The sequence below is a fragment of the Desmodus rotundus genome, chromosome 9, assembly GCF_022682495.2.
Source record: "Desmodus rotundus isolate HL8 chromosome 9, HLdesRot8A.1, whole genome shotgun sequence".
NCBI classification, from domain to species: Eukaryota; Metazoa; Chordata; class Mammalia; order Chiroptera; family Phyllostomidae; genus Desmodus; species Desmodus rotundus.
In genome coordinates, this window is record NC_071395.1 from 90,035,188 (window position 1) to 90,059,157 (window position 23,970).

The 23,970-nt window shown below is 39.3% G+C and overlaps 1 protein-coding gene across 2 annotated transcripts in view; it reads right to left on the minus strand.

Moving 5' to 3' along the window:
* Positions 1-23,970, minus strand: part of MAP3K3 (mitogen-activated protein kinase kinase kinase 3) — a 58,375-nt gene that overhangs the window by 29,568 nt on the left and 4,837 nt on the right. For both annotated transcript variants that reach the window (XM_053930557.2, XM_053930556.2), the window contains exons 2-4: positions 19,732-19,853; positions 6,941-6,981; positions 2,315-2,414 (exon numbers count right to left, since the gene is read on the minus strand). In XM_053930557.2, the coding sequence (XP_053786532.1) occupies positions 2,315-2,414; positions 6,941-6,981; positions 19,732-19,853 (263 nt within the window). The remainder of the gene's footprint in view (positions 1-2,314; positions 2,415-6,940; positions 6,982-19,731; positions 19,854-23,970) is intronic.

Genomic DNA, 23,970 nt, shown 5'->3' on the forward strand with positions numbered 1-23,970 from the left:
CTAATCTACTTACTTTCTGTCTCTACAGAATTTACCTTTTCTGGACATTTTATATAAATGGAATCACAATATTCATACATTTTCAATTCAGTTCATATACAGTCTTTTGCATCTAGCTTCTTTCATTTACTTAATGTTTTTGAGTTCATCCATGCTAAAGTATCAGTACTTTGTTTTGAGATATTTTTTAAGAATAGCTTGCTTTCTGAAAATACCCTTTACCCCAAAGAATCAAATCCCAAACAGCTATAGTGTCCATATTTCTTTCCAAATTAAGCAGCAAAATCATGTTTGACATTAACAGAACAAGAAGAAAAGGCACAGGTGGGGGAGGGGAGCAGGTAGAGGATAGAAACTGTTACTCAAATAAGGACACAAATTTAGACCACATAGCAGGGTTTGAAAGGGTAAATTTTATGAATTATACCTCAATAAAGTTTTTATTACAAATACATAAACATAAATAAAATAAAATCAATAGATTTTTCCTTTGTGATTCTCAAATCCTGACAGGGCAGGGTTTAGAGGGCAAAAAAAGGGGGAAAGGGGCATGGCTGAGGGATTTTAAATTAAAAAAATGTAAATGAGTCAACTCTTGGTCACTGATACCAGCAGAGTATGGGAAGATATGCATGATCTAAAATAATTAGTAACAATTATTTGTATTTAGCTTCAGAATGAATACTTGCATAAACATTTGAATAAAGGAATGCCTAACATTCTGGGCAGTGACTCGGTTGGCAAAAGTTTAAAATGGATTTTGGGACATCTCGAATTCTTAATGGAAATATTAATGGAAAGAGAAACAAGTACTAAATCATCCAGAAAAGTCTTTACTAACTAAAGAACGCCCTCTTTAATGCTGATTAGCGAGATGATGTTAGCCTCACTTTCTTATGCAAACCAATGAAGCTGGAGCTACAATTTTTAGAAGTTCTGTGGATTTGACATTTATATTTTGGGGGTGCCTCTGTATTTAAAATGTGTTAGTTTACATACTTTGAAATACATCTGTATTATTTATTATTAGAGTTAGTGGTTAATTTTCCAGTTTTGCTGTATTTCTAAAATTTATCCAAAAAACAAAAGATCAAATGGTCTTATTTTTGTTAGCTATTTGGCAGTATACCCAATTGTAGTTCTACATTTTGTATGAAGGCACTGGGGAGTTTTTCACCAACAAATCTCAGCCCCTACAGATTTAAACCCCAGACTACGGAGGAAATTCTTAACTCTTCAACCAATAAACTAAAACTACACAGGAAGGAGCTGACTCTCAAAGAGCCATGATGTTACACAGCTTTCTTGTCTAGTCCCCCCAACTCAGTTCCCTTTAGACTAGCGATTTGCAACCGGTGTGCCACAATTTTTAAAATGTGCAATAACTGATTATTCAGTCAGGAGCACTAACCTCTTTTCCCTTAATTATCAAAAAAAAGACAACAACCAACACAACAAGAGCTGTCTGGAGTGAATGAATCAAAATTATACCTATTTTTTTTGTCAGATCAGCAAAAAATGTATTTTTTGGTGTGCTGCAAAATTTTACTAATTATTTTATATGTGCCATGACATGAAAAAAGTTGAAGATCACTGCTCTAGATACACGCTCTTTACTAGGCACAAACACATTACCCTTCAGACGACTGCAAAGCACCAGCCTAAGTAGGGTGCAGCCTCTAGTACCTCTCTTGGCACTGGGAAAGTAGCCAAGTAACCGAAGTCAAAAGAATTCCTTCCTGGGTGATATTCAGTGTATGCTTAAATAAGGACTATTGGGGCAGGGAGTGGGAGGAAGGAGGAGGAAGAGTCAAAGAAATCACTGAAGCAGTTACAGTTACTAACTTTTGAAACGAGCAATAAGGAGTTAAACTCTGAGAGAAGAATCCAGCATTCATGACTGTCAACAGAGGTTCTACCCATCCGTTTTCCCCATCTCCTCAGCCCCCTAACCTCTACTTAGGCTGGTGCTACCCTGGCTTCTTGTTAAGTCTGTGCTGGAAAGAAAAAGATAACCTACAAAATGTAAAGGAGACATAGCCCTGGCCCTGACCTGATTCCATACCTGATTCCACCATGGAGTATTAGAGCTACTGGCACTGAGAGAGCAGGGGAATGGAAATAGCTATGTAATCTTCCATGTAGTAAAAACAAAACAAAACAACCTCCAGAAACTCCAGAGTTACTGGAAGAAATAAGGCTCCAGAAAGTGAAAACATATGATAATATTAGAGGAACAAACCAGGAAATCCTCAGTCAGGCAGAGAGAAAAAAGGTAGGCAGCTGTCCTCATGCCATTCCTCTACTTTCTTACCTCATTGTTCATGTAATGTAGATCAAGAGGCTGCCCAAATACTGTTGTCACCTTGTGCTCCACATCCTCGTATCTCACAGGCCGACTGAATGCTATAATTCTGAAAAGGAATAGGATGCACGGTTCATTGCATATTTTAATGCAGGGTTTAGAAAGCTGTGGCTTCTGAGTGATTATCTTCCTTTTCTTTTCAATATAGGACACAATTTGTCTTTCTCTTTATTGTTTCTTTTTCTTCTCTTATCTATCTGTATCTTTTCACTCTTCCTCTGAGTATCTCCCAGGTTTGCCAATAGGACCCACAAGCATTGCTCCGTCCCAACCACTGCTCTACCACTTCAGCTTGGATCTTTCTGTCAGTGACAGCTCAGTCATAAATCCAGGACCCCTAGATTTAAAAACTATGTTCCAAACATTCCTTTTAGGAAGAAAACCTAGAGATTCAAGCAGCAGTCCTAAAACCATGGTCTTAACTTCTAAGTGACTCAACTTCAGGACTTGAAATAACTTTTCCAGCTACGACTTGACAGCTTAGTTGGTTAGAGCATCATCGTCCCAATATGCCAAGGTATACAGGAAGCAACCAATGAATGCATAAATAAGTGGGACAACAAACCAAAGTTTCTCTCTCTCAAAATCAATAAATAAAATGTAAAAAAAAAAAAAAGGATCTTTTCCATGTTCATTTTGAGATGCCACAGGAATCTCAATACTGATTACTGTCAGAATCAAGGTTTTCTACTTTAGAGTCACAGGAATTCCCCTTTAGTTGGTTAGATGCCTGATCAGTTTTCCTAACCAGTGACACATGTGGGCATGTAAGTAGTGTTGATAACGATGCTTTTCTAGAAAGACTCATTAGGTTGGTTCAAAGAACAATTTCTATAAATGGAGGGTAGAGTAAGAACTCTATGACTCTACTAAAACCACTGAATTTGTTAAAACTGTACAAATTTGTTAACTGTAAAGTGTTAACATGATTAGTCATTAACTATCACAGCAACTGAGGACTTTATAAAGATGGTGCAGGGAAGCCAAACACAGTTGTCACCTTGTGCTCCACATCCTCACATCTCACAGTGGGGCCTTGATTGGTGTGGCTCAGTGGGTTGGGAGTCGTCGCACAAACCGAAGGGTCGCAGGTAGCAATTCCTAGTCAGGGCACATGCCTGGGTTTCAGGCCAGGTCCCTGGTTGGGGGTGTGTGAAAGGCAACTAATAGATGCTTCTCTCCCTCTCTTTCTCCCTCCATTCCCCTCTCTCCAAAAATAAATAAAATCTTAAAAAAAAATTAAAAGTGGGGAAAGATGAAACAAGATTGGGCAAATGTTGGTAATGCTGAAACACAGAGGTTCAGAATAATCTTCTCTTTATTTTTGTGTGTGTTTAAAATTTTCATTAAAATGTTTTATTGAATGTATTAGGTTGAACTATATGACATTGCTGATAGTCCTAAAATGGCAATTTCATATGGGTTCAACATAATACCCTGAAATTTAAATAATTAAAACAAAAATAAGCAAAGAGGTAAGTAGAAGAGAATATCAGAGAGAAATTCATATATATGCTCTTTCTATATATATGTACATATATAGAAGAAAACATAAGATTTAAAAAGTCTTACAGAAGGACTTTGTAAGTATGACATAAAATACAAAAGACAAAAAGGAAGAGAGATTTGACAACAAAAATTTAAACTTCTGTTGACAAAATAAACCATAGACAAAGTTAAAAAAAAATCAAACTTGGAGAAAATTCTTACAAAATCAATAGGAAAAAGATAGACAAGCCAATTAAAAAACAGGCAAAGAACATGAAACAATTCAAAGAAGAGTTATGAATGGCTAATAAACACATGAAAAGAAGCTTAATGTGATGGGGAAAAAGAACGTTAAAACTTCCTTCATCTCTTAGTACATCTAGGCCAGATGGAATCTAACTAATGTGTGGTGGATTAACAGCACTCAGCCATGGAGCCTCTACCGTTCGTGCCTTCCCCCAGGCTGAGAAGTAGTAGTACGTGGTCCTTTCACGTGTTCCCTGCTCCCCCAGAGTAGGAAGAGGTATAACCAGAGGAAGAAGCAATAAGCCACAGCAAAGAGGAATCCATGTCACTGGATTTTAATGAAATCTGACCAATAATTTCTTTAATGTTGGAAATTATATTGTTGAATATATTGGCCTGTATCCACCAGAAAATCCAACCATATTGCAATCCTTATATTTTTTCCCTTAAATCATCTGTCCTGAGCAGTGATACTGTTGGGTGCTATCTAGATAAGGGTTATCTAGATATTAACGTTTTCTGGAGCCTTTGAAAGAATGACTCTCAGTAAATTCTTAATCACAAATCATACCCCTTTCATCAGGACCTCAGCAGCAGTTCAAAAGGGGCCAGCCTTTTTGAATAAAATACCAAAAGACCACTCAGGTGCCCATAGCACACTATTATTAGAAAAGGATTGGGCTCAGATATAAATTCTCCTACATTTGGCCTGCCAATGAGCCATTCAAAGTCCCCAGAAGCAGCCCAAAAGCCTGGTCAACCTCAGACACCAGGACTTCCAGATTTGGTAAAATCTAAACTGCTGCCATCACGGTGAATAACAAGCATTTTTAGGCCAGTGCTTCAAAGAGTTGTCTGACACCAGTGACAACCACCCCTACCAGTGTCCAGACATGAAGGTTTTCAAAGGGAAGGAGATCCTAATCCACAGTCCTCCTCTTCTGCCTTCTTGGGGGTTAAGAGGGAGAAGGGTCAGTAGTCTGAGCCCCACCCAACCTTCCAAAGCAAAAGGAAAGTCAGCTCACCAGAACGGTTACTTGGCATAGATGAATAGGAAAAGTTACTACTTCTTTTTTTTCTATGAATTTAACTCTATAAGGCCTTACAATATTTAGATAGATATTACCCATATTCCCTGTAAAAAGTAAAGAAAGCCCACAATAACATTCTCTACAAAATTCTAACGCATTAAATACATGAAACCAGAGCTGTCTGGCACAGAGCAGCCTGAACTTGGTTTCCCTGTGTCACCTTTATAAAGTCCTCAGTTCCACACATAGTACACAACCAGGGAAATGCCATGGCTCCTGAAACAGCTCCCTAAAAAGAGAATGCAGTTTTCAAAACCTTGATACTAATGCTCTGCTGCTCAGAAGGCCATTCCTGCCTGACCACCTTAAATATTTGTGGTTTCGATCTGGCACCTTCTCTGAAACTAAACAAATACACTTTCTCAGTATAAGTCTGCTCACTGTAACTGCATACCACTTTGGGAACAGGAATTCAGGAGAGTGTAACTGCATAATTAAGTTCCAACACAACTGACCTTTTGATTTCATATCTACTTCGGAAAACTCTGTGCTGCTACAAGTTTGGCCACCCCTCCAAAACCCAGTCAGGTTAGAAGTGTGAAAGGCTGCAATAATGAAGTGACAATTTAACTTCCCTGCTACTGGCAGGACACAAGAGGAGCAACTAGAGGGCACAACTGACAGGGCACAAGAGGAAGACCTTCCTCCTTCCAGACCTAGAAGACCCTGGAATCCACACGGCAGCAGCAGGACTGTGGCTCTGCAGACCACTCTTTGCACAATGTTTCCACCAGGCAGCCTGACAACCTTGTGGGTTTGTGGACGAATCTTTTTAAGGGACAGCAGCAGCAATAGACATCCTCTGGAGTTAGCTTCAAAGTGGACTGAAAGCTGCCAGCGAAAGAGAACTACCAGTACTAAGAATGTCTGGAGGTACTAGGTCCTCTGGTGGGACTTGTAAAGTAGGGGGACCTTATCCTCATGAGGATCCTCTTCATATGTTGAGAGCAAAGAAAAACAGAGGGTATTAATGGGAGAAAGACAAAAAGTGGGAAACAGATATGAAGGGCGGACTTACGCACGTAAGTGTCACATGCATGCACACACAGGGTCCCAAATATCCCATAACCAGAGTTCTCTACGGTTTTTAGAAGTTTTTCCTTGAGTAACTTGAGAAATTAAGTGGAGTCACATTTTTCTCCACTAAGAACATCTACTTCGGCTTCAAAAAAACTAAGTACTGACAATGGAGAAAAGGACATCGGGGTTTTGTAATATTACTTTCACTTCCCTAACAAGTTAAAATACAGAATATAGACTGAAAACCTCCCTCGTTCTGTGTTCTCAAATGACCTGAAATATTTCACATCTGAGGGACTTGATGAAGCTTCCCATGACCTAGGGACATTATAAAGAAACTTCCAATTCACCAATCTGGCCCCTGATGTAGGCAAAATCAAGGCCACCCTACCAGGGATGGGAATGGCACATCACAAGAGAATCCTGAACTCCCTCTAATGCCCACCAGTGGTACAGTGTCAGCGTGTCTGAAAGCCTTGACTCTGAGTAGGGCTGGAGTCCTGACTTCTTCCCCTAGCAAACTGGCAGAGCTCACAGTAGCAGAGTAAGAGCAGAAGAGTAAAACATCAGCAGTTGGAATGGCTTCCATATAGACCAGAAACGAGGTTCAATTGGTAGGCCATGCCAAGGGTGAAACTTCCCCTTTATACACAATTAACTCTATTGCCCGGCCAGTGACCCCAGAGGAATCATTCCGGGGCCAAAACCACTGGTCAGAAGGCAGACTTACCGCCTCTCCCCGTTGTGCTCAAACTTGATTCTGACGTCACTCTGCCAAAGAAATGGTAGACAAGGTTAGTGGGTTCTCTGGTATGTGGTACTCCCAGGTAAGCCACAGGCAGTCCTTTAGCAACATTAAGCAAATGTCCCTGATGTCCTGCTCCAGCTTCTCTTCCCCACAGGCACTCCTTTCCAGAGAGTTATAGGCTTCCAGTTATATATAACCTCAGGAGCAACAAAGCTTTTGGGACAAGATCCCTAGGTGGCTGCCCCAGCTCTGTTGCTATGTTCTGGCATCTTTCCTTCCATACACCCTCCTGGCCAGGATATCATTCTTTCTTGGCTGATGTGACTAAACAGAAAAAGAAATCTTAGTCCTGTTACTTCCTAGCAATTAGAGCACAAGCAAGTTACTTATCCTCTATAAGTCTTAGTTTTTCCACCTGTAGACTGGGGTTAACATATCTAATTTGCAGAGTTGCTATGAGAAGTAAGTAAGATAATCTAAGTAAAATACTTGATACATAATAGACATGTAATAAATGGTTGTTGCTGCTACTACTGATTTCCGTGATCCTCTCAAGGCTATGCCCAGTGAGGGTAAAATGGGACTCTGGGCAAACTACCTTATAACTGACCCTGGCTTCATCCTAAATCACCATCATGGGTAGCCCATAAGCTTCGGGAGAGAGGGATCATGTCTATCTTGTTTCTGTACCCTGGTGACAATCAAAGGGAATGGTATATAGTATTTGTGCTCAATAATATTTGTTAAATGGATTAACTGGAGAACAGAGCTGAGTGTAAATATCAGAAATAAAAGGAAGTAGAAGTGTTACAATGTTAAGAAACAAATAAAGGAGGAAGAAATATTGTAAAGGGCAAACAACTTGCGAAAGCTAAATGTGACAGAAAAACAGATGTGACAGAAGAAAAAACAGGTATAGAGAAAAAAGACAAGTAAGATTGTCAGGAAATCAACAAATAATACAGATGGAGGAGAGAAAGAATTCATAATCAGTGAATGAAAATCATACTGAGAAAGATACATTAATAAACTGTGGCTTGGAAGAAAGGAGAGGGTTTCAGAGTATTTGAAGATAAGGAACACAGAGCAGACAGAAAAGAAAGAGTTTGAAAGGTAAAATGATGCATAAGGACTTCCTTTTCCCAAGAGATTGGGGCCTAGAATTCTCTTCCAGTCCACTGAACTAGACCTGTGGTTCTAATCTACACTCTAAAAATTACTGAAGATCCAAAAGAGCTTTTGTTTGTGTAAATTATTTCTAATATTTGCCATGTTAGAAATTAAAACTGGGAAATTTTTATTTTATTCATTTAAAAATAATTAAAAACCATTACACATTAAGATAAATACATTTTTAATTAAAAAAAAACCCCAACTATACAGCCCTGGCTGGTGTGGCTCAGTGAATTGAGTGCCAGCCAAGGAACCTAAAGGTTGCCAGTCCAATTCCCAGTCAGGGCATATGCCTGGGTTGCAGGCCAGGACCCCATTGGGAGTGTGCAAAGGCAACTTTCTCTCACACATCGATGTTTCTCTCCCTCCTTCTCCCTCCCTGTCTCTCTAAATAATAAATAAAATCTGAAAAAAAATTTTAATTAAAAAATACATATTTTTAAAGTTTAGTGAGAGAATACAAATCTTTTCAATGTATGGCTTAATAGAAGACAGATGGATTCTCACATCAGCTTCTGCTTTCAATATGTTGTGATAACAGATAATCATGTAGCATGTGGAAAACTTTACCGTACATTCTTGAGAGAATGAAGGTGAAAAGGGCAAGTAACATCTTAGTAGTATTATGCAAATAGTTTAGACCTAATAGACTCCTGAAAGAGTCTTGGAAACCTCCTAGAGGTCCCTAGACCACACTTTGAGAATCACTAAATTAAAATATAAGTTTACCATTCTCTAACCCATTATTTTAAAGACAAAGAAACTAAGAGTCAGAGAGCACGATGGCCCTGAAAAGGTCACCTACTAAATAGTGGAGACCAAAGCTTCCCTGAAAAACAGGTTTGTGATGTGACAATGCTTCAAAATACAGCCCTGATATAGCCCTCTTACCCCTTAATAATAACATATGAACCACTTTATCCATGAATCACATATGACAGTAGTTAACATTTATTGAGCATATACTATGTACTGAGACATGTTCTAAGCATGTGACACATATCAATTAAACTAATCCTCACAACAGGTACTCTTATTATCCCCATTTTACAGAAGAAACTGAGTTACAGTGAGGTTAAATAAGTTCCCTTAAGGTCACAGTGCTTGTAAAAGAAGAATCAGGATTTGAACTGTGGAAGCCTAGCTCTTAACTACCATAATATGCTATAAGTTAAGCATTGCACAGGCAAAAGAGGTTTATTTTACTCACAGATGCAGGGCTTCACTCAGAGCACTGAAAAAAGGGAGCTATCAAAGGATCTCTTGTGATACTACTTTTCTGGAACTCATGGAGGAGATGCAAAGCTCCCCATATCTACGGTAATAATGGAGTCAGAGCCAGGACACTGGTACCAATCATGCAGCTATGGAGCACGGGGCAGGGGAAGTAGGAAGGGAGCTGTGGCTAAGGTTGTGAGTGGATGGAGATGGAGGAGGTAGATGGGAAAGGCAGCATATCCTACCTGGTCTGCATTCTAGGTGAGGGTGTGCGAGGAGCAGAAAGGTGGGGAGGTGCTGCTATAGAGGAAGTTATCATATAGATTCAAGGTTTGTATCAATGACAGCAGTTTTTTCACTGTCATCTTTTTCTCCTTCCCCTGAAAGGCTACGTTGTTATCAAGGCAAGAGCCCTCCAAACCATGGTGCCTGAGACATGCTGCCACACTCTGACATGCCGTCTCCAGCTCCCCACTATCTCTAGTTCCACCACTGGCTCTGGAGCAGCCCAAGTGCTCAACATGGTTTGAAATCCTGTCTGTCCCTGCAAGTAGGTTACCATATCCTTTCACTTCCTCCTGCTCACAGCCCAGGACGCCTTGGTGTTATCTCTTATTATCATTATTACTTTTATTATAGATGCTATTTTTAAATCAGTTTTAGATTTACAGAAAAATTGGATAGAGAGTACCCATACACCTCCCCCCCCATGGTTTCTCCTATTAACATGTTATGTTAACATGAGACATTTGTTTTTGTTATAACTAGTTAACCAACACTGATGTATTGACTAAAGTCCATAAGGTTATCCAGATGTCCTAAGGGTTTTTTAAAACTCTGCTGATTTTTATCTAACTTTTTATATCAATAATAAACGTATAACAATAGCTTTCATTTTTAAACTGGGACATTATATTTAGATGCACCTACAAATGAATCCCTTTAGGCCCTGGCTGGGTGGCTCAGTTGGCTGGAGCATTGCCCCATGCACAAAAAGGTTGTGTCTTATTCTTAGCCGGGCACATACCTAGGTTGAGGATTCAGTCCCTGGTCAGGGCACATAGGGGTGGCAAGCGATCGATGTTTCTCTCTCCCTCTCTCTATAACCCGCCTTGGGTAAGGATTTTAAAAAATGTATATATTTTAATATAATAAATGCCTATATTTTATACATTTATATATTTATATACAATAAAATGTATATATTGTAATAAAATGTATTATATAAATATATATACAGGGTCCAGCACAAATAACACCTTTTTATTACAAAATCTTTTATTACAAAATCACAAGCATGTAATTCTGTAATATAACAATATCAAGCACACCATGACATTTTACATGAAATGTTCAAATTAAAACTATAAATTATTACACCCATATTATTACCCTACCAACCACACTCAAGCAGGTGTTATTTCTGCCAGACCTTGTATATATTTTTATTATATAATTCCATTTATATTAAAATTTCAGAATTGGCAAATTTATAGAAAAAGTAGGTTAGTGGATGTTGGAGCCTAAGAGGAGGGGGAATGAGAAATTACACACACACATTTTTTAAAGGAATTCCCTCAGTCCCTTAGTGGGTCCGAAGGAACTCAATTTATTCATGATGGGCCATAATCTAAGCACTATTCTATTAGTCAGAAATTAGTGCATTTAGTTGGAAAGGGAATTAAATTTTTGCCCCAAACCACAAACCACTTCTACTAAAAGACTAACCAAGCCTGTGATAAGTAAGTAGCGCAAGCAAAGAAGCCTAGCACTCTGAACCTCTTCTCTGATACGGTGACAGCCTTTCGGAGCAGGATGCAGGCCCGTGACCAGTTTCCAAGTCCCACAGAGTGTGCCCAAATCGCAAAACTCCTAAATCTGAGTTTCCCATCAGCCTGGTGAGAATAAGCCATAGATAAAATATGTTCAGATAAAGATAACTTCATTCCTTCCTGCCAACCATCGCCCTTGCCTCTCTGAGGCATTTCAAACTGGGCAACTCCTCTTTCATGACTTCTACCTTCCCTGCCTCTGTGACTCTATCCCAGCCCAGGGAACCTGCCAGCCAGTCTAACCACTTCTGCTTCTTTGCTGGTTCCTCTTCCTCATGCCCTTTCCCATGCCTCCCCCAACATGTGACCCGTCCTTGATGTTTGGACTTTTGGCCTCTGGATTTCTCCCCATCTCCTCACATCTCCTGCTCAGTAGGAATAAAAAAATCAGGTAACCTCTAAATAAAAGATTCCCAAATCTCTATGTTAGGCCCCAATCCCTTAAGCAAAACTTCATCTGTCTTGTCCTGGCTGGTAGAGCTCAGTGGATTGAGTGCCTGCCTGCAAACCAAAGGGTCACTGGTTCAATTCCTGGTCATGGCACATGCCTGGGTTGCAGGTCCCAGATTGGGCGCATGTGAGAGGCAACTAGTCGATGTATCTCTCACACACTGATGTTTCTCTCCCTCTCTCCCGCCCTTCCCCTCTCTCTAAAAACAAATAAATAAAATCTAAAAACAAACAAACAAATAACTTTATCATGTATCTGAGGCAGATATGTTTTTGTTAAGGATGCAGCACTAGAGTTCAATTGTCTGATTTCAAACCCTGTCTATACAACCTCTTAGCTATGTTACCTTGAACTTGTTACTAACCTCTGACTCAGTTCCCTCATCTCTAAAGTGAGAATAGTGATAGTATCTATCTCATGGAGTTATCAAAAGAATTAAATGAAATAATTGATAAAGGTATGAGAAGAGTACCTGATAAATCATAACTGCTCAATAAATAATAATACAGACCCGTTACCATTTAGCCAGAACCATTGGGGCCAAAAGTGTTTTGGAATGCACTTTTGGATTTAGAGAGGTAGTATGGCACATGGTCTACACATATGTGACACCCACCCCTAGCAGGACAGTGTCTGGGACAGCACTCCCACGGCAAGAGGCAGAATGCTCACAGCTATCTCCTCTCCTCTGCATTGCTTAGTCTCTCTCTCTTTTTTTAATCCTCACCCAAAGGCATTTTTTTTATTGCTTTTAGAGAGAGAGGGAGGGAGAGATCCACTGATTCGAGACAGAAGCATTAATTGGTGGTCTCCCATTTGTGCCGAGACCAGGGGATGAAACCCATAACCTAGGTATGTGCCCTGACTGGGAATCAAACCCACAGCCTTTGTGTTACAGGATGACACTCCAACCAACTGAGCCACACCAGGTTGGGGTGCTCAGCCTCTCTTGAAATTAGTTTTTGGCTTTGTGACTATTTCTGACCCAAGGCTGGGAACAGAATTGAGTTTCTAGACTCTCTTCCCTGGCAACCACATGATCCAAATCAGTGGAACCAACCTCAGTCAGGGTCCCTAAGTGACTGTGGGGAATCCTGTCCTCCCCTTCTCTGTACTGGACATACTGTGTTATGTCACTAAAATTTAGGGTTCATCGGTTAACACAGCACAGCTAGTTTTTGTAATGAAAAGTATGAATAGTCACAATAAATGGAATAAAGACTACGAACAGCCCTGTGTTCATTCAGTCCAGATTTTACTGCCAAATGAGTTTGCCACAATTACAAAAAAAAAAAAAAAAAAAATAGCCTTTCAGTTTGCAGTACTCTTTGGATTTCAGAACTGAAGATACGGGACTATGGACCTGAAAACATCACGTGCACATATATATACAAAGTCTAAATTTTTTACTGTAATATCGAACTTAACCTAGCCCTATGTGTCTATATCAATTACCCTCCTAAACTAGTCTCCCTTCTTAGAGTTGCTATTTCTAACCTTGGTACCAATGCTCTCTTAGCTACAGGCTCAAACCTCTGAGTTCTGCTGGATTCTTTTGTTTCTTTCCGCTCCTCACAGACAGCAAGTTTCAACTCTCCCTTCAAAGGCCTTTGGTATAAGACTCTGTTACCCATTCTCTCCATCATCGCTCTCATTGAGCCCCCTTTTCTCACTCCTGGATTCCAAAAGCAAATCTGTACTTCTTGGCAATCCACTTCCAACATAGTTTGCATTCCTCTACAATTTCGATAATCTTAACCACGGCTTTCAACATGCCCCTTCCTTATTCAAAAAGTAAACAGTGATCCCCATGACCTTATGGAATAAAGTCTAAATTCTCAGCTATCACTCAAAGCCCTCTGGAATTTAAGCTCATTCAGTTTACCTAACCATCTTACATTGTTTGTTCTTGACAGGAACCCTCTCTCCACACAAATCAATGTCCACAATATTTCCTTTTAAAAAAAATTATTTATTTATTTTTAGAGAGAGGGGAAGGGAGGGAGAAAGAGAAGGAGTGAAACATCAATGTGTGCTTTCCTCTTGAGTGCCCCCTACCGTGAACCTGGCCCACAACCCAGGCATGTGCCCTGACTGGAAATTGAACCGGCGACCCTTTGGTTCATAGGCCAGCACTCAATCCACGGAGCCACACAAGCCAGGGCCTATTTCCTGAAATATACCATATTCATTCCTTCCCCTAGGCCTTTAATCATTCAGTTTCCCAACCTGGAATCACTCTTCTTCCTTTCCACCTAACTCAACTTTTACAGCCTACTTCAAGTAGCACCTCTTCTAGAAATGACTCCCTAACTCCTTGGCCCAAGTTCATCTTTCACTTTCCTGGCTTCCAATAGCACTTACTACCTGTACCATATATTTAGGCATAGTCGTATTCTACCTTAGTTTCTTTTTTTCATGAATTTCTCATTTCCCAATAAGATTGCATACTTTCTAGGGTACAGTGAACAGAACTTATATTTCTTTTGTATATCTAAGAAATTTTACTCTAAGTACATGTTGAACTGAATGGAGAGATGCCACAGCTGCTGAGAAAAAAGTTCCAGAACAAAAACTCATGTCTAGATAGGTTCAAATCCCCTATCTGCCTACTAGAGCCAATCTGGTGAGAGGAAGAGTGAGAGCCACACCCAGGAGAAGAACAGCACAGGCCTCCCAGGTGAGCTACATATTTGGGAACTCAGCAGGGGCAATAAGAGTAACCAACAGAGACACTAAACTTATGCAAAAATGATCTTCTCAAAGTCTGAACTCAGCTATTGAACATGTAACCCAAGGGGGTTCCCAAGAATATAAAAAAAATCAAACAGAGTTTGTTAAACAAAGGTTTGTCAACTAATTTGACCTGGCAAAGGCCTCAGCCATCCATCAGGCCTGGTACCCTCTCTCTGATTCTGTAATGTTCTCTCTCCCTGTTTTTGCTATATCCTTTTGATGGCTCCTACTTCCTTGGCATTGGAGTCCTTATTTTGCCAAAGATAATAAATAAATGAGAAGAAAAAAGGCACCAAAAATAATTTTACTTGTAAGTGTGGCTCATAAAAGTCCTAAGGTATCAGTAGAAGACATTATAAAGCAGCTTCTTACAAAATAGAATACGAGGCTTGTGTTTTGCTCTATGTTTTATTTCCAAACTAGCTAGCCTATCTTATCTTACCAAGAACCCTTGAAAGACAAAGGAAGTCCTGAAGAGCCAGGTCTACAATAAAAGGCAATCTATTAAATCACTGGCCCTGCTGGGGGAACAATTCCTAAAATTCTCTAGACCTAATAGCCAAGAGACCTGCAGCTGCTTTGCCTGTTACAAAGAAAGCAACTTTCCCATCCTGGCGCACCGACTGGGGAACATCTGGAGAGTCGGACCAAGACCCTGGGCTCTGTTCAAGCCTCTACTTACCATTCTGATAAGATTTGAGGGAAACAGGAATCTGTGGAAATAAGAATTCTATTTCTTCCTCCACTGGGCATTTCAGAAATGAGGATAGTTTCAGAAGTTTGCAAAGGGCCATAAGACAGTAAGGACAATCTAATAAAGGCAGACAATCTTAACCCTTTCAGTTCCATGACAGTGCACATAATTCTGGTCAGAAGCTTTCGCTAGAGCTCATACTCACTTTGCCAGAACATAACAGACGTGATGTAATTACTACTTTATATTTGAACATTTGTTTTACAATGTATAAAATGCTTACTGTCTGTCCATGACCTTAAAACAGCTTTAAGAGGTAGACACAGTGGGTATTATAAACCTCAGTATTTACAACTGAAATACTGAGGTTTACAAAGGCTATTAGACTTATACACAGTAAAATTACTGTGACCAGAAGTCAGTCAGAAGATCTGAGTTTGCTTCCTGGCTCTACTCAATAATGTTGTGTAAACTTTAAAGTATTATACACAAGCTTATTGTTGTTGTTACTGTTATTAACTGTTGTGGAAAGCCCTCTGTTAATTGTAAAAAGCCTATGTTAATGGCTTCTGACCAGTAATCTTTTCACTAAACTACGTGGTCAACCTTACAGAGAAACAGCTAGCGCCGCTGATTATAAAGCTCTGTGAGTGGATGACGGCTAAAGGGACGATGCACATCACCACCTGCAAAACAATCCACAGGCCCCAGCACACTTAGGATGTGCAATACATCTAAGAATGTCCAGCCAGCCCTAACCAAGCTGTAGGCTTTCAGGGACCTAATGCACAGGAGGGAAAATACAAAGAACACAGATCATACCTCCTAGCAAATAGTTCATGGCTGAGCACCTTATTGCCTACGTACTTCCATAGCTGCTCAGATGCTTAGCTGTTCTCTAAACATTCTCTTTTTCAACCAGTTACTTAGCTTCTTTACTTAGGGAAGAGGATATCTGAAATCCTGCCAAACAGAGATATTAAATTAAGTTTTGTAGTTCTTCCAGGCCTCAGCCCCCAAACAATTCGGTCAATGAACCCATGGCTCCTCTGGCTTTCCTTGCTATACCAAGCTTGAACCCAATGGAGCTGCGCCAATCTCAGCTCTACCTTGTGGCCAACACTGCCATTTTCACAATGAAGTGCTATTTGCCCCTGCCAGCGCCATCTCTCCCCTGAATAAACAATCTGTCCTGCTGGCTAAAGTACTTGGTTACTTTCAACCGGAACTCCGCAATTTGAATATTTAGTCCAATCTGACATCTCTTAGCCATTTAAATGAGGTTTTGATCTTTCATTCCTCACTTTTAAGCATGGGCCTTATGGCAGAAGATGTGGTAATGGAGAAAAAAATTAATTCTACCCCAGGCCAAATGCCAAAAACAAGAATAATAGTAAATGTGAATTCACTCTGTAAACTGTAAAGTCCTATGTTAACATATTTTAATGTCTCCAGGCTTTTAGGTTGGTTCTTTTTTCTTTTCTTTTTTAAAGATTTTATTTATTTTCAGCGAGAGGGGAAGGGAGGATTTTCAGACAGAAGGGAAGGGAAGGAGAAAGGGAAGGTGGAGAATGCAACCCAGGCATGTGCCCTGATGGGGCGGGGGATGGGGGGGACCCAGTGGTGGGGGTGGCAGATCTGAACCGGCAACTTTCTGTTAGCAGGTCAGCACTCAATCCACTGAGCCACACCAGCCAGGCCAGGTCGGTTCTTTTCATTACACTAAGTTGTGAACACCTCTCTCCCCAAAGGTGCCGCCTCACCCCCAGCTCACCCGGTCCTTCCTAGAAATACATTCATTGAGACTTCCTCCCTCTTTCTGCTTTCAGGATTTTGCTGAAGAACACCTCTCCTGGTCAGAAGTTGAACATCTGCTACACTTCCCAGGAGAAACCATTCCACAACCTTGACTTTATAAGGGAAAAAAACTATCATTGACCCTTTATCCAACATTAGCATAAAACTTTGAGCTTCAATTTCTAAACAGCCATGTTTGTTCCACAGCTTCACAAGTTATGACAATGAGTAGAAACTTATGACCTGTGTGAAGAAATGAGTGTGTCAATGAATCACTAACATCTCCAAGCATGTACTGAATGTCCTGCACAACAAATCAGCCATTCCTTATATAGTATATAAACTTGTGCTGTCTAAGACAATAGCCACTAGCCACATGTGGCTATTTATATTTAAAATAATTAAAATTAAAATTCAGTTCCTTAGTTGCTCATTAGCTATGTGTGGTAGTGGCTACTACACTGGCAGCACAAATATAGGACATTTCTATCATTACAGAAAATTTATTGGATAGCACTGATAGAGTCTGCTTATGAACAGAATAATATTGTTGTGAGAAATGGTGACTAGAAGCACAGCACATCAGTAATGAGTAACCAATGTTCCGTACAAACCCACTAAAACGACTTGTCTGGGAAATGAACTCCATACTCTTCCAACACTAGTGTCAGGTTTAAAAGCATATTTTAACTTTAACGGGTAATTTGGTTCCTTACCCGAAATTCCTCTTTCTCACTGGCCCCTGCACATAAGCTTGCTGTTACTGTGGGGCTGTTCAGAAGGGCTGAGCTGATGCTGTTATGTTTTTTTCTTTAAAAACAAAAACCTGAGGTTAATAGTTTGTATCCTCTATGTAACAGAAAAAGTTTGATGATATTCAAATAAATGATGGGTCCAAAGAGCCCATACCTCTTGCTAAGATTACTTGCTAACCAGTAGTCAATGTTTTTCATAGCCTCCTACTTTCATAACCACTGAGTACACTCCAATACCAGCAGTAGCCACAATAAAAGATCAGGACTTTTCTATGACGACTGTTAGGCTCTAAGCAGAAGGATTCCTACAAGGTAAATACCCCTCAAGGATCAATCAGAGACCACTCTACCCTCCCTCTTTCCAGCCTAGTCCCTTTGGGCCTTCCAACTCAAGAAAGCTTCTTGCCCTGATTGGCGTGGCTCAGTGGGTTGGGTGTCATCCTACAAACTGAAAGGTTGCTAGTTGGATTCCCAGTCAGGGCACATGCACGCCTGCGTTGCAGGCCAGGTCCCCAGCTGGGGGTGTGCAAGAGGCAGCCAATTAATGTTTCACTCCCTCTTTCTCCCTCCCTTCCCCTCTCTCTAAAAAAAAAATATATATATATATATATATATATATTTTTTTTTTAATATATGAAGAAATATATTTTAAGGAAGAAAGCTTCTCCTTTTCACCTATGAACTGATACCCAGGCTAGTAGTCCTGTTTGGAGAAAGACCAACTGACTAGAGCAGAGTTAGCAAGCACACAGCACATAGGAAGACAGGAAGGAAAGTGAGGTCATTAGGCTCAAGCCTGGGGGAGGGGACTCACTTCTGGTAAAATGCTCCTTCCAAAAGCAGCTTTGAATAGCAATGAATTGCAGTAGGGGAGAACCCACACAATTAGACAGAATAATGCATGAAAATAGTACAAGAATGGGTCCTGTTCTGTTGTTCCCCCAGTTCTGTAAGGTAACCATAAAAATATAAGCAGCTTTCTAAACTAATCCTTCTGTTAGCATGAAACAAAAGCACTTAGGGTCCCCAGTTTCCCTAAAGACAAGAAATACTCTAGGTGGCTAAGCCTAGCAGACCTCGGACAGAAAAAGTTCTAGGGCGTCATACTTTCTCTAAGCCAAGAGTACTTCTGAATAATTGGTAGACAAGGTGCAAATGAGGAGCAAGGTTAGCTGATAGGAGGAGCACAAGGGAGGATGTCATGAACAAGTTTTCATCAAACACACCAAACACCACCATCTGATATAGTGCTAGATACCCACTAGAGGGGAAAGCTCCCAATCCTTCACTCCTTTCTGCAGGCCAAAGTACCCAGGAAATAGGCAGGTAAATGACACTATAGGTGAGAAGGTTCTCAGCACATACAAAAATAACAACTATTTTCCTAAAGAACCCCACAACTCTCAATAGAACAGGCACTATCAACTATTTGAATTAACAAAGGGAAACAACTGTAAACAACAAAAATAAAATCACTCATTATTACCTTTAGAATACAGGGTCCTGCACAAGTAATGCCCCTTTTTTATTCAAAATCTTTTATTACAAGATCATAAGCATGTAATTCTGTAACATAACAATATCACACTCAAGCACACCATATGACATTTTACATGAAATGTTCAAATTAAAACTATAAATTATTATACCATTATTATCCTATCAACCACACTCAAGCAGGCCCTACTTCTGCCAGACCCTGTATATCATATGACATTTTATTAAATAAATTTCCCTTAATTATATTTTATATAAGCTAATAAAAAAATTAATTACATTTTTATGCGTATATACTGTGAGGTAGCTAAAAGACTCTGAGTTAGGAATCAAAAATCAGGATAAAATATTGGCCAAATAATCAGTAAAAAAAAAAAAGTTATATGAATACCATCCCCATAAAAAACAAAGGATCTATTCTTATTTTCCACAAATGAAACCCTATATACTAAGTTAGATGCACAAGGCTTTGGAACTCCAGATCATGCTTCTTTCCACAATCTTTTAAGTGGTAAGTGATATATACCACTTAAAAAGTATATATTCTTGGCTTCTCAAGTATTTCCTATTTGAAAACCCTTTCCCCCAAATGTTATTAAGTCTGCCAAGGCCACACACACCTGCCTGTTTGGGTGACCCGTGTCTTTGTTCTTCATGGTCTCATAGCCAGGCACCCGGGGACGTCGGCTCATCTGGAGGGCCACCAGATCCTTCATGATCGAGTTCAATGCCTCCTGTTCATCTGCAATGAAAGATGGCACACGGGTTAAGATATTTTAGTACAGACCAGCAAAATTCTTTTACAAATTACATAACTAATCAGGAAGTTCTGCCCAGGTAAAATGACAGACCCCAGAACTATAATTATACACATTTGATGTCTCTAAAACGTAGATAACTAAGGTCAGACTATGGTAGTTTGAATTTTAATAAATTCTTTACAGTTCTCCAGTCAGGTCTCTGACATCAATATTTACCAATTCACTGAGGACAACGGAGGTGTTCAAACACAGCAATTCTTCCAGCGCCAAATAAACTCAACCAGGAAAAAACATGAAAAGTTGGAGTGAACTGAAGAGCAACATGGCACAGTGTAGTAGGGTACTGAGTGAAAAGATGAATTCATGGAGAGCTGATTATGGAACAGAGTTAGTCACAGACTTAAAGTATCATATGTAGGAGAGCACATTTTTAAAGGTACCAAAGAAGGACCTCTCAGGTAGCTGCTTTGAAAAGAAGTTGTCTTTACAAGCCTAGCCTCTGAATGCTCTCCGCCAAGTTTAGAGACCTTCTGCTTCCCATAGGGAAGTCAAAAGGCAGTTCTATTGTTTTTCTTCCCTAACTAGGCAATGCATTGTCTCTGTTTTACAGACATTACTTTTAATCCACTTTTCTTGAAATAGCATGAAGTACTTGGGTTCTCATGCACTAAAGACAACTGGCCAAAACCCAGAACCCAAACCAGGCCAATTCCATGTTTTGCAAAATTCTCCCACATCCTTCGAGAGATCCTGGCTCACTCAAATGGCATCTAAGAATGGAAAATAAATAAATCTGTTGATCTGAAAAGAGGCATGAAGGATGAACTGTTATACTTGCTTTGGTGACAAGTAGTCACTTGGAGACTTGGGGCACACCTTAAAAAAGAATCAAGAACAAAAGACTCCACCCAAAGAGACTGCCAATCTTCTGCCCTTTATCATTGTCCCTTGAAAATATTCTAATTCCCTATGGAAAGGTAAGAACGGCATGAAGTATAGACAGTAAAATGAGGTTTTTGCCTGCTCTGAAAAGTAAAATTAGATTTCACTTGCAGGAAAAACACCAGTACGAGTAGCTTCCCATCTAATTCTACTTCATGCATTTAAAAATATGCATGAGAGTGATACAGTTGTATCACACGAATGAGGTAAATGAGATAATGAATGAGCAGGAAGTTGGTATTTACAGAAAGACATTTTTCAAAATTAAAACACATATATCCCATCAATTATTTTATATTTCCTAACAATTTTCTATAGGCTCCTTAAAGAAAGGGAACTGTTTTGGTATGTATTTGTTTGTTTTGTATTTTAACCTCCCAACCAAAGTTTAAAAACTAGAGAATAACATCCCAACCAAGGTTTAAAAAGTAGAGATTAACATCTAAGCTAGGAAGTTTGGCATATATGTATTATATATGGGCTTATATAGTAAATTGGCCTATATATCATTAAATAGGTATGTGTAAAATTGGGCCAACTGTAACACTAAATTGTGATCAATATAAGGAGGATTATGACTAGCTAGGTATTTTCAGAGGGGCATCCAACAATATTCCTAACAGCAGAATGCATGGAGTTTTCCATATCAAGGTAACGACCCTCAGAATTGAGAATTTCAGTTGTCTCAACTCAGACATGGAACCAAGATGGAAGTAAATACACACACACAGACACAAACACATGCTTTTAAGTGAAATCATGACAAGTGGATTTCAGAAGCCATTTCTAACTCTGTATAAGATGATGCTATTACAAGAGGTAGTTTATCAGGTTGACAAATTCTGTTTCCAGGAAGCTAACCAATTCCTAGAATTACTTAATGAATAAACTTTTTTGATAGTTTCAGCATTGAGAATACACTACAGAAATGGTTTGGCACTATCTCTTGAGATCCAGGATAACTGACACAAGTGAAACAGGGTTACAGAATCTGATTTTGTGCCAAAGTTGAATATACTGCTAGAGGCAGACAGGTTTTTAAACTGATAATTCAAACTGAGGACATGGATAAAGACAGGAAATAAATCAAGTGGCTCTTTTAGGCATTTCTTCCTGGACTGAGATTTTAACTGAATTATCAGCGCTCCAGCATGGGATTCCTTAAAAAATAACAACAAACAAAACTTCAGAAAACAAATAGCAGGTTTCTCAGAGTACAGCAGTCAGTTAATGAACTGTGGAGTCAGAAAGAGCTGTGTTTAAGGAGGCCTTGAACAAATCACTTATTCTCCCTAAACCTCAATTTCCTCATCTGTAAAATGGAGAAAATAAAGTATCATTTCACAGAGGTGCCATAAGAGTTAAAAGAAAAAAAATTTACAAATTATTCCTCATGATACCTCACACTTAGTAATGCTAAGAAAATGCTGGCTATTATGATCATCAGTGCAAAAATGTCAATGGGAAAAGACTGGAGGTTACTTAATTTACCCTAATAATTAATTTTATTCCTAAACTTTTATTAATCATTAACAATAACCATTTACTGAGTACCTATCATGTAGTATACATTACTTTTGAGAGATCTTCAAGGTATTCAAACTAGTGTAAAAGGTTAAACAGCACACAGATATGAGGTTATACAGACAGAGATTGAATTAGATGGTATACAAACCAGAGTACACAAACACACGTGTAAAAAAATTTTTTTACGGTGTGAGTAGCAAGAGTAGTATAATTTTACATAATTATTATACACTGTTAATTATGGAAGAATAAAGTTTTTTCTTATGGAAGATTAAATATTAATTATGAAATAATAAATAAAATTTTTACAGTGTGCGTAGCAAGAGTAATATAGATTTTATATAATTATTTACATAATTATTAATTATGAAAGAATAAAGATTCTTTCAGAAAAGCAAGCTGTTCCAGCTATGCAGGAGAATTAAAAAAATGAACTGAGGAGGAGAAACGACATAAAAGCAACTGAGATGTAGAGGGGAAGAAAAGAGACTGACCCTCAGGAGTTGCAATCCTTATAGAGTAGAAAGAAGGTATTCTAGCAAAGAACACTTCAAGAAGATTGGGGAAAAATAATAATAATAATGACACCATGGAAGCCAAGAGCAAAGAAGGGCAGTGGCAACCATAGGCCAGGCAGGTCCAATACAGTGGTAGAGGTAGAAACAAAATTTTAAAGGGAATCAAGAAGCTGGGGATTAGAAGTAGTGGAAATCAACAGTTCATTCACTTGTGAATTTTACATGTGAACAAGCTGAGGTAGGGGTAATAGTGTGCTATAAAGATTTCCTGAGGATGGGGGGTGGTCTGACACACTTAAAAGCTACCAGGAAGAAACAGAAAGGAAGAAGTTAATTTGAGAAATTAAGAGATTAAGAATTTAGAAGGGAGGCGTATTCATAGAAAATTGAAAAGGGATCTATGAAACAAGGATTAGAGTTCAGGTTTAAAATACGGAAGCTCTTAAAACCGTCTCAAGAAGACAGCTATCCTTAATTATCCAGTAGCATTCACTCCTTCTCCAGATACCCTGACCTACGGGTATGGAGGCTGCAGGACAACACACTACTCTCTCTTTAGCTCCATCAGGAATTCACTCTCCCAGGCCCAGGTATACTTCTCTACCTAAAAGCAGGGTCTTCGTGGCAGTCTCACTTAGGAATCCCCTTGGCTAAAAACCCAGAGTTGTTTTCAGCAGTACCATGTCCTTCAGTAAACATTGTCGTCCTTCATGATGTCTGTTTACTACATCAGACACTCTCTCTTTCCCATATTCTGTATACAAATCTCCAAGGTAATATTTAAATCTTTGTTTTCGCTTAACTAACAACATTATTTCTTCATCTTGCCAACGCTTTACCCTGCTGTGCCAGGTTGTCTAATCACAATGCTCACCCGGGAAATCCTGTGCTTCGGACTCTCCCTGAGTCAGACTTTGCTATCTTACTCTACACATTTCACCTCCTCCCACTGCCTCCGCCCTATCCATACCTGGGCAAACATCATTTTATGGTAAGTATAAGGAAAAAGGCCTGACCCTTAATTCACAAGAAATTTTTTTTCTTCAAGGACATGGTTGAACTTTTGCTGGATCTTAAAGTCAATTCTGTTGTTTTTCTATTTCTGGGATAT